At 41.5% G+C, this 15,185-nt stretch overlaps 1 protein-coding gene across 1 annotated transcript; it reads right to left on the reverse strand.

The window, feature by feature from the left end:
* Nucleotides 1–8,185: 8,185 nt before the first annotated feature.
* On the reverse strand, nucleotides 8,186–13,724 carry LOC115731164 (probable aquaporin NIP5-1). The gene is made up of 4 exons (XM_030661801.2): nucleotides 12,829–13,724; nucleotides 10,148–10,567; nucleotides 9,923–9,984; nucleotides 8,186–8,828 (listed from the first exon to the last, which is right to left on the reverse strand). The coding sequence occupies exons 1-4, from the start codon at nucleotides 13,033–13,035 to the stop codon at nucleotides 8,633–8,635; spliced, it is 885 nt and encodes a 294-aa protein (XP_030517661.2). The 5' UTR covers nucleotides 13,036–13,724; the 3' UTR covers nucleotides 8,186–8,632.
* Between the last annotated feature and the right edge of the window lie 1,461 nt (nucleotides 13,725–15,185).

The raw sequence follows: 15,185 nt of genomic DNA on the forward strand, positions 1-15,185 counted from the left end.
TTATCAAGAAGAGTGGATGATGATGCAATCGACCAAACATTTTGTTATGTATAACCCCCACTTGCAAAATTAATTAAGTTTAGTGGATTAATTTAAAACTTTTCATGCTGAATTAAATTGATATTTTCTAAAGAGAGCTCCCCAAAATATCTCTTTTGGATCCTAGTATCTTCTTCTCTTTTGGGCCCCTCACGTCTCCATTTTTGTACTTTGTTTAAAGGGGGGGTAATTCTGGCATCAATCACTGTTTATTCCATCGATTGATTGAAGTTTTTGTCTTCCACTCTCTTTCTCTCTCTTCAATGGAGGAGAAATTGAACATGAACATGTCAAAATGGACCCGAGTCTAAGATGTCATCTTCATGTCTCTTGGGACCCCGGGAGTATCCATTGGAGTCCATTCCCTTGTCCCCATCCTTATCCTCCTCTATCAACCTTGTGTAGCTATCCTTGGATAAGGTCTCAAAAAGTGCCAGACATATGTCTCCCAATTCGCCCAATTCCGAGTATTAGATCCCGTCCTTTTATGGGGGCAAAAGCTATTGCCCACAATTTGATGCGAATTTGGACGGAAGTGAAGCCCACAATTTCTCATGAACAACGATAACAAAGCGGTTTATTCGGATTGACCGTATCTGTAAATGTGTTGCATAACACGAGGTACAAGGCGAATAGGTCAAGAAGAACCGCCAAGAATTGAAGTTGAGACTCTCGGGGATATTTTGCGGATGTTGGGTTTGATGCTCTAGGCATCGTCGCATCGTCTCTCTTCACAGCTCACCTGCAACCAAGATAGGCCCTTTAAAATCATATGAGACTAGTTTGAGATGGCGCGTGACTTATCTACCGACTCAATAAGCTCCGGTATAAACGAGAATGGATCAAAAGACGTCCTGTCTAACACTCTCTATGACCAATGGGATAAGGACAACATAGAGACCGCATGAATATGGATTATTGAGAACACACTTTTGTTTGCTTTTGATTGTGGAAGATTGAGACTCGACCTAAAAGACACAGGAGTCATTTGCTTTCTTGTTCATCCATTGACGTCCTTGTAAGTAATAGATTTCTTACAAAACCTTTGCTTTACACTTGGACCTGAACAAAGTCCTTAAATTATTTCGTCTGAATTCTAAAATGTAAAATCCGAGGTATTCTCCGAAATGAAAGGAAGAAAAATATTTTCTCTTAACTTAGAGAATGATGGTGAGGAAAGTAAACTCAACGTCATCTTCGGGTAGGGTCGAATAGTAGTGTCCGACGCCAAGGGTGAATCATCGGAGCTTCGCACGGTGTTTTTGAACCAACTTGTCGGCGACGTACCCTCGATTCAAAGATACTGTGTGAACAAGAGGAAAAATTATCAAAAATGTCCTAAATCTACTGTTATTGTGCCAATTCAATCTTAAACTCTTTTTTTTTTTTTTTTGCTGATTTAGTTCTAAACCTTTTACAATTGTGTCAATTCAATCCATTCAATGAATTTTGACCGGCCGATGCCGATGCCGATGCCGACGTGGACACCAGCTGGCCAACTACCTAATATTTTAATAATTTGTTTTATATTTTTATTTTTCTCTTCTTCTTTTTTTCCCTTCCCCTTTCCCTTCCCCTTCCCCTTTCTTATTCGATCTCCAGCCGGTCGTCGAAACTTTTTTTTTTTACCGATTCAGTTCTAAACCTTTTACAATTGTGTCAATTCAATCCATTCGATGAATTTTTGTCGGCCGACGCCGACGTGGACGTCAGCCGGCCAACGACCTAATATTTTAATAATTTGTTTTATATTTTTATTTTTCTCTTCTTCTTTTTTTCTTTTCCCCTTCCCCTTCCCCTTTCCTATTCTATCTCCAGTCGGTCGTCAAAACCTTTTTTTTTTTTTTGCCGATTTAGTTCAAAACATTTTACAATTGTGTCAATTCGGTCCATTCGATGAATTTTGGCCAACCGATGCTGACGTGAACGCCAGCCGGCCAACGACCTAATATTTTAATAATTTGTTTTATATTTTTATTTTTCTCTTCTTCTTTTTTTTGCCTTCCCCTTCCCCTTCCCCTTTCTTATTCGATCTCCAACCGGTCGTCGAAACTTTTTTTGTTTTTTACCGATTCAGTTCTAAACATTTTACAATTGTGTCAATTCAATCCATTCGACGAATTTTGGCCGGCCGACACCGACGTGGACGCCAACCGGCCAACGACCTAATATTTCAATAATTTGTTTTATATTTTTATTTTTCTCTTCTTCTTTTTTTCCCTTCCCCTTCCTCTTTCCTATTCTATCTCTAGCTGTTCGTCGAAACTTTTTTTTTTTTTTTTGCCGATTCGGTTCTAAAACTTTTACAATCGTGTCAATTTAATCCATTCGATGAATTTTGGCCGGCCGATGCTGATGTGGACGCCGGCCGGCCAACGACCTAATATTTTAATAATTTATTTTATATTTTTATTTTTCTCTTCTTCTTTTTTTTTCTCTTCCCCTTCCCCTTCCCCTTTCCTATTCTATCTCCAGCCGGTCGTCAAAACTTTTTTTTTTTTTGCCGATTTAGTTCTAAACCTTTTACAATTGTGTCAATTCAATCCATTCGACGAATTTTGGCCGGCCGACGCCGATATGGACGCCGACTAGCCAACGACCTAATATTTTAATAATTTATTTTATATTTTTATCTTTCTCTTCTTCTTTTTTTCCCTTCCTCTTCCCCTTCCCCTTTCCTATTCTATCTCCAATTGGTCGTCGAAACTTTTTTTTTTTGGCCGATTTAGTTCTAAACCTTTTACAATTGTGTCAATTTAATCCATTTAACGAATTTTGGCCGGCCGACGTTGATGTGGACGCCGGCCGGCCAACGACCTAATATTTTAATAATTTATTTTTCTCTTCTTCTTTTTTTCCCTTCCCCTTCCCCTTCCCCTTCCCCTTTCCTATTCTATCTCCAGCCGGTCATCGAAACTATTTTTTTTTTTTTGCCGATTTAGTTCTAAACCTTTTACAATTGTGTCAATTCAATCCATTCGACCAATTTCGGCTGGCCGATCTCGACATGGACGCCAGCCGGCCAACGACCTAATAGTTTAATAATTTGTTTTATATTTTTATTTTTCTCTTTTTCTTTTTTTCCCTTCCCCTTCCCCTTTCCTATTCTATCTCCACCCGGTCGTCGAAACTCGATGACCGGCTAGAGGATGACTAGCGAGGCTCTTGCTGGTCTCACCGTGGCCAAGCGAGGTCGAGCTTAGGCAGCCTAGAGCCTTGTCAGATTTGGGTTGTTGAAGTCGGCCTTGCCGGTCATCCTCTCGTCGGTCGCCGAGGTTCGGCAATTGGTTGGAGGTAGAACAGGGTCGGCGACCGGCTAGAGGTAGAACATGGACAAGGAAGAACAAGGAAGGGAAACGGAAGGGGAAGAAAAAAATAGAAAAAAATTAAAACATAAAAAAATTCAAAAATATTATTCAAATATTAGGTTGTTGGCCGGTCGGCGTTGACGTCAGCGCCGGTTGGCCAAAATTTGCCGGATGGATTGAATTGACACAATTTCAATAGGTTTATGATTTTTTTGAAAATTTTCCTTAAAACAAAATGCGAAGAAAGCCGGCATGTATATATTTATGGTTGAATCAAATATCAACAACACATCGCCAGTATAATAAAGACTAAGTAATTACAACTCCCGAATCAGTGGGGATTGAACCCTGCTGTGGAACTTTCGTTTTTGGACCGGTGGACCGACCGTGTGCAATGTTTTAAGTATCAAAATCACATCTTTTATTCGATGGCTTTAATCTTTTTAGTGCAGTTAACAGTAAAAAGTGATCATTACGCGAACACAGGCTGGGCCATTTAGGTCAAATCTAAACTTTGTTGCCCTAGCCCTCCCATTAACAAATGCCCATGCTCGGGTTGGCCAACTTTGCCTTTGTGGCCTTTGAGGTGTAAGCCAGCCTACAGTTCCCCGGAAAACTAGTCCAAAAAGCCTTGAACAAAGTCTCGAACTTATTGTACATCGATCGGTTCGTTCCTAAACTTTTTTATTGTGCTAATTTCATCTTAAATCTTTTAAGAACTTGTCAATTTAGTCATAGACCTTTTAATGTATTATCAATGTAGTTCTTCCAGTTAATTTTGACAAGATATTGTTAACTTGGATAATTTTTAAATTTTTTAAAAAGTTCTCCAAACATTTTTTCATTATATATATTTTTTCTTTTCTATCTTTTCTTCTTTTATTTTATTCATAGAGCTGGTGACCCCGGCTGGTCCTAGGGTGGGGGCGCGTGGCCCTACCGGCCTTGTGAATAAATCAATAGAAAAAACAAAAAGAAAGAAAAGAAAAAAAATCAACACAAAATTCAGAAAAAATTTATAAAAAAATTTAAAATTATCCACGTCGATTGCCGGATGTTCCACTAAGGATAGATGGCATTGACTAGACCACAACGATTTTCAGTTAAAATTTGTTGGAAGGACTACATCGGCAATTCGTTAAAATATTTAGGATTAAATTGGCAAATCTTTAAAAAGTATAAAACTAAATTCGCACGATTAAAAGGCTTAGGGTTGAATTAGCTGCCGTACAATAAGTTTAAAATTGAATTGGTGAAATTGAAAGGTTTATGATTAAATTGGCATCGCCGCACAATAGGTTTAGGACTGCAGTTTACAATTTTCCAATTTTGTTTTCCCCCCAAAAGACCTTCATGATATCAAGCAGACGGTTTCATATCCAATCTTTCTTAATTCCTTATTCGCCTCTCTAATATTTGCTTTCACACTTGTTTCTTCAACAGTTGATGTTGGAAACGAGTCTTCCTTTCTACCCTTTTGTGCTTTGATTTGGATTGAAATTTACTTAGACCACATTTCAACATGGCCAATCAATGCTTTCAGCGGTCGTAATGATCACGACCTCTCTCCTTTATGTATACATCATGGATTCCACGAACTGCTCCACGATCTTAGCATGTATGGAAGCCACATTCGCACCAGAAAAAAGGCCTTGATCTCTTCCTTTTTCGATCTCACGGTCTTCATCTCGTCCTTCTGTGGTTCGTATTCTTCCTTGTCACATTCCTCGCTCGACCGATGTCATATCATGGGCAAAAGGAGGTAGTTCAGAAAGTACCTAAATAGGTTGGTTGTTGATCATATTACTTCTGTGAATTCCTTTTGATAAGTCGCTTTTTTGCTCATTCCCATCCAAAGAAGGAACCGGGAAAGATTGCTCGAGGTCATTTGGAGAACCTTGTTGTCATCTCTTAGGGTTTAACGTATGTTTTGGTCCCAAGGGAATGGATGTTGGATGGAACCACCGCACGAATTTTCAGTTCCTTTGCCTTTGTTTGATATTGCTTGCTTGCTTACAGGATTGATTAGCCACGGAGCAGGGTGGGGACGACCGACCCTCGACCTTGCCTGCACGGCGACTAGAGATGCCCCTGATATCCACTCCACGCCCCCATGCGGGCCATGCCCAGTGCCCTAGACATGCTTGTAATGCCACCCCTTACGCATGTCTCGTGTCACGGACCGGCATATTTCAGCCTCAGAATCAGCCCGTGCAGCACCTGGCAAGCCAAGCTAGGTCAGCCTTCCTCCTCATGTTGCTGCCAAGAATAGGATGGTGAATAGCTTCATAGCACCGGATCATACCACGCGTAGCTCGGCTGAACGGATCATGGAGCGGGATCACACGGTTCACTTCGGTGCAACAACTGGTTTCGACCTGCCATTGCCTCATCAGAAGAGCGATATTAGTTCCCGATTAGTTTGTACACGCGAGGCCAACTCTGCCTTCACAGCTCCATAAAGATGTTATCCATTTATCCTAAAATTTTTAGCACAAACCGTCTTGACACTACTCCCATAGACCAGTTGCCTCATTCTCCTGTGCATCCCGCACTCTTCACGACGACCACAAGCTCCACTCACAAAGGTTAAATGAGTAAGGGACTGGGAGGAATTGGGACACGGGACTTCTAGTCCGTCGCATTGTACACATGTACGGATGGGGCCAAAGAACATCCAGTCCGTGCTCCGAATAATCTTATTTCAAGCTCTAGTTCAAACAACTTATCAAATGTTAGTATTGTCTCGACTTTTAATTCCAAGAAAGTAAGATAACTTAATGTCAAATTAGTGAACCCTTCTCTCTCTCTCTCTCTCTCTCTCTCTCAGAGTCTCTGTCTCTTCTCGTCATGGTCCATGATCAGCACCGAATCCGAATGGGCTTGGGAAAGCCTTTATACAAGAGAAAGTGCCATTGCCCGAGCGCTCGGACTGGACATCTCCGCAATCCACACATCAGCCTGTCGATGTATCAGCTCATGTAACCAGGCCGATCATCTCGGCGGGCATGTTAATGTTCCGATGTAGTTTTTTTTGGGCCTAGCGATAAAAGGGTTCACGAGATTACGAGTTTGATGGGCGTGGGCTAATTACCTACCCATTACTATCGTGATTAGCGAGTTACTCTAAGAGAAGAACAGAGCTTTTCTAGATCAAACAACTTCCTCTCGTGGTGGGTCGACTAGCGTCCTCCACATTAGTACGTGCACTCACCACTCAACAACCTGCTCATTGTTGGGAATCCATGGGTGACCTTAGGAGAAGATCTCTTTTTAATTAGTGAGTTTGTTTTCTCAAACGTGAAGCCGGTTGGAACGCATGTCGCGAAGGCAACGCGATGCGGGCCATTCCAGGTTGGCCGTAGCATAAAATGCCTTTGTGAATTCTAGGGCAAAGTGAAAAACGGAAGGGAGGACCGGTGCTTATTGAAGTAACAAATCAAAAAGCAAAAAAAAAAAAAAGAAAAAGGGATCGTTTGAGTGCACCATCTTCTACAAATTGGCATAAAGATAACATATTAAGCAGATCCTTATTTTTTTTCTTTTTGATTTGTTTTTTTTTTTTCTGGTCGGAAGCATTATTTTCATTTCACTTGAAAAAGATGAAAATTGCTTCAAGATAAAGATTAAAAAACAAACAAAGCAAGTAAATCTAAAAGACAAATTAACTTGATACATTCTGCAAAGAGACTCGCTCATTCCACTACAAAGACGAAAACGGGTATGTCATAACATCAAATCTCAAACGGTGATTGATCACTGAATCTTGCACCAATGATGAGCACACATCGAGATAGCCATCTCTACTTAAGGCTTTGCCAAAAGGAGGTGCGCGCCTAGGTGCGAAGTCCCCAACACCATCACTGAATAGAGATAACAACAACACCAACAGGTTGAAAGAGTACGTAAAACGCCTTGTAAATCCCAAATTTATTTCTAGAATGGAATGAAAGAGCACTCAAATCTAAATCTAACTATAAATTGCGTGAGAAGATCTGAAAAAAAGATACTAATTGATAACAAAATAACTTTTAGATAAGTTGACCGCAAAAGTAGCGAGAGAGGAACCGTGCTCGACTATAAGGAGCAAGCACCGGAGCGAAACAAGCGAAGCATAATCGAAATAGCTGATACTTTTAAAATGCTCACATTTCGAACTTCTGAGCTCACCGGATAAAACTCTTCACAAGGAAGAAGTCGACGGGATTATCCGAAATCAACTAAACAAATAAACTGCAAGAGGAAGTTGAAGATACAAGGAATAAGAAAACGAAAGGAAAATGAAGAAGATGAGGGGTGAGGGTCTGTCCCCATCAGAAATTTGCCGCAAGGGGGGGCTTGGCGACAGTTTGAATTGGGGGAACCCTAGGGGAGCGAAAAGATTTTGTTACTTCATTAGTGCTTACGCATGTAGAAATGCGGGCTAAGGACTTTCTTTCGGCCTTTTCTTTATTTATCGATTTTCTCTCGACACGGCTTAGGAATTTGGTTGTGATAAAGAAACATATCGTAGAATCCCCTCAAACAATTTCGGGGAAAAGGACGGCCTGAATTACAATTCCCCATCATTTCGACGGGATCGCGCTTGCGCTAAAGCGATTTCCCTAGCTCTTATCTTTTCGACATTTCCTTACCACCCGATCTGATAAAAAAAAAAACAAAGGAAATAGCGACGCCCATTAACTAAATGAAGAATCTAATCTAATTCAAGCTTTTTATTGGTGAGGAAAACGAGGGCTAAGATCCAACGATTGTAGAGAAGATTAAAATCACAGTGCTTGATCTGAACCCTTGAAGCCATCAACCAGTAAAGCATTCACACGGTACTGCACAAATGCTACACACGAATAATCACACACACGTGCGACTCCCACTTTTTATTATTATTTATAACACAAAGGGAATGAGCCAAAGACACCAGAGCTCTCGGTAGAAGACAAACCACACTGAAATATTTAAAAGAAAAACACACACACATCGAATCCGAGTCAATGACTCAGTGAGTTCCCATGGGTCCACCCGCGCTCACGATCCAGCTGCGGTGCTCAGCAAACTTTATTCAAGCCTAAACATTCACAAACTATAGAGCGTGGACTTTCGGTCACATCCACAACTCGCTCTCAAACTTACATTAAAAACCTTTTCTTTTTTTTGAACTTTTTCTCTTTTCTGAAGACACTTTTTATCTCACAACATCGATTCTTCCACACCCACCGACATACCCATGATAGTGAATGGAGCGGTCTCTCAACCGGCGGGGGGGAAGCAAGAGAGGCGCCTCCTCTCTAGCGCCGGAAGCTCCGGACTGGGCGGGGCGGGTCGGCCTCGTCGTCCCGGAGCTTGACAACAGTGTAGGTGCCGGCTCCAGCCAGAGCTCCGAGCGTCGGGGCCACCAGGTAGATCCACAGGGCTCTGTAGTTCCCGGCCGCCACGGCCGGGCCTAGGGTGCGAACCGGGTTCATCGAGCCGCCGCTAGCTGGCCTGGCATGGGAAGAAATGGCCCCTGTTAATTGGTTGTCAAACCGAGAGAAGAGAACTGTTCGGTCCATCGACACCGCTTGTGAAATAATTAAAAGCCCCCGGACAAGAAATCGAAAAGAAGCAAAGGAATGCTAGAGCCTAGAGAATGATTTGCATGTTTGTCGGAGAGAATCTTTAATAATGTCCCTCGAAGATGCAGACACCTCGACTGACAGCGGAAAGGATCGCCTTTCTTTTCAACAGAAATGAGCGATGGGAGAACGTGGCGTGACCGACCAGCCCCCCACTTGGTTTGAAGTTGATTTTTGACTCCATGGGACGTACGACGCTCTTGCCCATTTTTAATAATTCCCAATCCCTTTCATTTTGACTTTTTGTCCAAAAAAAAAAATTTAAACAAATAAATTTTTTAAATTGATGTCAATTCAATCGTAAACCTTTCAATTATATCATTCAGTCCTAAACCTTTTATGCTTGTATCAATTGAGTTCAGTTGGCCAATTAAAAAATCAGAAATCACTGAAGTAAACGCGAGTCATCCTACGTGGTATGATCAATACTATCGTGGACATTTTTAAAAGTATCTTTTAATATTTCTCATGGTTTTTTTTTTCTTTTCTTCTTTTATACTTTTGTTTGCTTACTGGGCGAGGGTGTCGTGGCCCTCGCTGGTTATGGACAAAGACAACGTACGATCGGAAATATACCCATTCAGATAAAACATTCGTATATTATCATGCAACTTGCGTTTAGAAAAATGAAAATAAAGAGAGCAATCACTCTGTCTCTAGGTAGAATCACGTGGAGGAAACAGATGGAGTTGAGCTGGTTAGCTGTTCTTTCATTTGGGTTCCTTCTGTTTGACTCGGAATCGTTTTGAGGATCGAAAAAGTTTCGGACACAAAATCTTTTTTTCCCAAAACTTCAAATCATGGTCGCTAACCCTCATCAGCTGAGTTGTAATTATAAGAAAGTTCTTAATGTAATTCCAACCTCATATGATTAGGAAAATATTTGTAGACAATGCATAGGAGATGAAACCAATCACAACATAAGGAAGAAGACATGAATGAGGAGTGGAAAATGTCACGTACCCCGAAACAAGAATGTTGAGCATAACCGTGGCTCCAACAGCTATACCCGCCAACTCTCCAACCTATACAAAACCACAAGGAGATTAATATTAAGCATGTTAATAGTGATTTAGAGAGTAATATGACAAGCTCTTATCGGGTGTTAAATATGTCCGGCACCATGTAAATGCCCACCAAGAAAATTTCCCGCCATTTCAAGAATTGATCGAAGATACATATACGTACTGCGCGAGTGTCGGTGGCGACGGCGGTGACGACGAACAAGAGGTTGAAAGTGATTAGAAACTCGAGCGCGAAGGCTTGGCCATGGCTGACGGAAGGGATAGTGACGCCGCCCGCCATGTACGGGTGGAAGACGCCCTTGAGAGCGAATGAAGCGCAAATCGAGGCCGAGACCCGGGCGGCGATGTAGGCGGGGACGTGGACCCAGGGGAAGTGGCGGAGGGCCGCGAAGGCGATGGTGAGGGAGGGGTTTAGGTGAGCTCCTGAGATGTGGCCGGTCGACAGTATGATGATCATCACCGCGAGCCCCGCACACGCCGCGCTGCCGATTAGCGTCTCGGAGCCGGTGTACTTCTGGTTCACAATCGACCCGGCTGCTGCCGCGAATATCAGTATGAAGGTTCCCACAAATTCAGCGCCGACCTGCATCGGCAATACATACTCATGAGCTGTTCATTTGCATTAAGGATCAAAGCAAATTAGAATCAATGATGGAAATTGACAACCAAAACTAGCGAAAAAAGAAAAAAAGGTAAATGAAAGCTGTTCATCTTACTCCAAACATGAAAAAAAATACAAACTTCATACAGGTTAATTGACATTGAGCACTTTAGACATTGATATGACGTGACGGTCCAAAGCTCCAAAATCTTCCAATGAAATTGATTTTCGTGTCCAAACACCTACTTAACTGAGTTGACCAATTGAGTGGGTGATGACGTGTGAGCACCGACGTCCGAACAGCAACAGTCTTTTACATGGTGAATATGCCGGTGGGACAACAATTTAATACCAAGCATTGACCCAAAAGTTCAACAGTAATTTCAGAAAAATAGGTCTCCATGCCAATCATTTACATATATTCTCCCATTCAATTAACCCTCCATAATTCAATTTCCCACTAGTAGCAACATTTCTATTCGGATTGCGCATGCGCAAGTGAAAGTGTCTATTGATGATTGATCTCGATTCAGAAAAGTTAAAATTGACATTCTCATGGTTCCGATGACACCTCGTTGATAAAGGGCGTCTCGAGGATAAGGTAATTGAAACTCAAAAGGAAAGAAAGCACGTAAGAAATCTTCATTAATTCAACACATGTGCACCAAAAGGGTTTCATAAACCACGACGATGAGATCGACCGGATCATGATGTCTATGTCTATCAATGCATGTATATTGAGTATAATAAGCGTACAAATGCCAAGTACAACTTTTGACGAGGCGGTTTCATTCAATCCTATATACCATTCGGTAGTCCATAGATAAGGTCTACTTGAAAATAATTGGAGTGGGTGTGGTTGAAAAAGCATTGAAACTAAGCAAGACGGCTCGGACTCTATTATCATTATTATTTTTTTATTTTCGTTGTGAAGAAAACTGAGTAAATCCAAAATGCATCCACACCACCATTGGTCCGTGCAGCAATTTTAGCGTTTGGTGTTTTGCGGGGAAGATGGACACAATGAAGCCATGGCCCCCACCAGCTGTTCGATGAAATAACAATTGTTCTCTTATCTCCGCCAATATTTTAATGTACTACTACTGGTTCTATATGCCAACAAAACCCACCAAATTGAAACTATAGTCTGGCCAAATTATTCACTAAACTAGATAGATAAAAAAAAAAAAATTCAAGATAAATCGAGATGTAATCAGATAGGAGTCACCGTTATACAGGCCTGCGTCGGCTCCAACCTAATGCCCAAGTACTTTATGGCATTCAATAACTACTTTGACCTTTCTCATTTGGTAATCCTGTGATTTATTTTCATGGACGTATGTAATCTACACGACCCCACCCATTCTTTGTCTGTCCTATGAGAAATTGCCTTTCTTTTCTACCAATTATGCAAAATCAAGAGCGTGCCCAACAACTTCCACGCAATTTTTTAAAAGAGGTGCCCAAAGAGAATCGTGTTGATTTGCTCCAAGAGAATCATGGGGAAGTGAATACAGATGTACCCTAATCTCAAAGTCAAAATACATCTTTCGAGTTTGGTTTTTTCCTTTTCCTCTTTCTATTTCAACGTCTATTTATAGATCTCTTTTCAGTGCGAAAACCATTAAATTGTGCGAGGTACTTAAGCAAACTGAATTAAGTCAAAAGACATCTTTTTTTTTTTTAATTTACTTTGATGGGGTACAAAGGACATAAACCAAAAAAAAAAAAAAAATGGAAAATCTCCCAAGAAGCACCCTTCGGACAAGAAGACAAAGGTTGCACATTTTGTCAGAAAGAGCTATTTCACTTTGCGTCTTCCTGTTCGTGAAAGTCAAAAGTACGAAAAAAGAGAAGTACCCAATAATGCGTTTTTTTTTTTTTTTTTGGAGGGCATGACTGCACATAACTCAGAAAACGCCTCCGCATGTGGAAGATAATGATCCCTGTGGGTGCGGATGATGCTTCCCAGTATTTTCAAGATTGATACAAACAAACTGTGTCAATTTTAACTTTTAACACTAGTCTCACGAGGAGCAATATGAAGAAGCAGTGATCCAGACACGTCCATTAATGGATCGGGTGAAATGGGGGTGGATGTGATGGGTCGGAAGAGGTGATTTTTCCGATGCATGGCGAACAGGCGAGCGCGAAGAATCGCCCGCCGTTCAACTCTAGACCTTCATTAGCACCGCTAAGCAATGATCTCAAATCACAGAAGAGAGAGATAGAGAGAGAGTTACCTTGCGTGTGAGAGAGATGTCCGGAACGGGGAAATCGGTGAAGCACGTGTGGGGCTCGCCCCACGTGGGAGCGTTCACCGGGAGGCACTTGCAGCGCGGCATTGACTTCCTGTCGTACGACAGCGAGTCCACCCTCATCCCTGGGAACAGCGGTGCCGGCGTCCCCGGCGTCGCCGGCGCTGATGCTGCTGTTGGCGATTCTGGCATTTCTTTCTTCTCTTTTTTTTTTTTTTTTTGGAATTTAACCAAATAACACGGCTAGAGATAGTAAAAGTGAAAAAATATTTTTGGGTTTTTTTTTTTGGGTGGGAGAGGATGGCTTGGAACAAGATAGAGCGAGAGAGAGCGAGACAGACAGAGGAGACTGTTACATGATTCGTAGGCTTTTATGAGGCTGTCCTCACACTTTCGTCTCGATCTTCTCCAGGATTCTCACCACACTAAACACCAAGACTACGCTCAAATCATGACTAGGGCAATGACAATAATTACGATTTTTTTTTGTTTTTTTGGGGGTCCTGGAGTGAGAGGTAAAAAAGGGCAGGTATTACATGCTGTGCAGGTTTTTCTAAATGTGTCTCTAAGGAATGATTGGAGAAACGAAACGAGCCACTTTAGACTACGAACAGATAGACAGATAGCCCCACTGTACCATGAACAAGAAGTGAGGAAGCTCTCTCTTTTTTTTTTTTTTCTGGGGGTTTTCAAGATTGGGTTTTGCGGAATTCTGGGGTTGATGCGACGAACTCTTACATGATCTGCAGGTTTTTATGGAGCCGAGCTCAAGGAACTGAGGAAACCGCCGGACCCAGCTTCGAAAGGACGAGACTAAGTGCAAGGGCTGAGAGATCTCATGGCTGTGCAACTGAGGAAGAAGAAGAAGAAGAAGAAGAAGAAGAAGAAGAAGATGATGGTGGGTGAAGGAGATGGTGTTTTCCCTACGAGAGAGTGAGAGAGAGATGAGTTTCAGTTTGTGCATAAATGGCATGGTTATATAACACAAAACGAGGCCCAATGAACATGAGAACTGAAATCGTAAATCGGAAAAAGTCAATGCTCCATCCCATCATCATCTTCCTCACAGCTAATGTAACCTCCCGCGTCGCTGCTCTAGTCACCTGTGTAAAAGAGATTTCGCGTCTCACTGCCGCTTCTCCACCGTTGGATCACGACCGAAACGCGCGACATCGTCAGATCGGCGAGCATGACTTGGGGCTGTGACGCGCCCGCTTTCCTTTCGTTAAAAAAAATAATTCCCCCCACCACCACCCAACCCAATAATGTAATGAACAAAGCATACGCTTTCACGACTTTTAAAAACCCTAAAATAATGAAAATCATGTCAAGGAGCTTGAGCTTGTTACTGATGAATCTGGTCTGCATTTCTTCTCTTTTTTAAGGGACGGCTATGCCCCTCCTCATTGCATGCTTTGGCTCACCCCCAATACAATAATCATTTTTATGTCGGGATGATTCTTAGTTTAGCAAATTTTTACAGCCTCGCAAGGAACCCCACTATACATAGTTCATCCATATTTTACATGTTTTTTTTTCTTTTTTTTTTAACTTTCATTATTTCTCCACCAATGTCTTTCTTTTATTGCCTTTTCACCTCATTCGTCGAATCCTCTTCCTTAAACTAGCCCAACGGGCGAGTTTAAATATAAAAAAAAAGGTACCCAGAGTACTATACTAAATTAGGACATGCATGACAACATTTTAGAGTAGAAATTCGTTTGATAATGCAACTCTAGGAACATAAAAAAGATACCACCTAAAATTGAACCTTGTTATAACCATGAGCCTAGAGATACCACCTGAAAAAAGATATCGACCTCCGACCAATTTTTCGGAATAAGCGGTGATTAAATGCTACTCGATTTCATTGTCTAATGCATGGTTGGTAGATGGTTGACTGAAATGTTTGTTTTCTGATCAAACGTTCGAGCACGTCTGCATGTCATAGAAGCATGGGCATGTTAAGTTCTTAAAACTTCTCTTTTTGTGATCATTGAAAGGAAAAATATTCTCTTTTGTTCACACGTATTTTCTGGAAAAAAAAAAAGCGTCAAAAAAGAGATTCTATCTTGCAAGCAATCAATAGAGCTCCTAGGATGAGTTTAAGGGCACACGGGAGCCTATAATGTAGGTTCCACCAATATTCTTTCAGAGGCCCGCCTTCACAAAATACAAGATAGCTAGTGTCCGAGGGATCTTGCCCTAAACTTACCTACCTCCTACTAGCAAACACGCTTCTTATACATTGTGATTTCGTTTCCTGACGATAAATTATGTCTCAAAAAATTGCTTTATGCATTTTATTAAAGCACGCGACATGTTTGAATCTCGGCACTCTC

This window comes from Rhodamnia argentea, chromosome 9 (assembly GCF_020921035.1).
Source record: "Rhodamnia argentea isolate NSW1041297 chromosome 9, ASM2092103v1, whole genome shotgun sequence".
Taxonomy (NCBI): domain Eukaryota; kingdom Viridiplantae; phylum Streptophyta; class Magnoliopsida; order Myrtales; family Myrtaceae; genus Rhodamnia; species Rhodamnia argentea.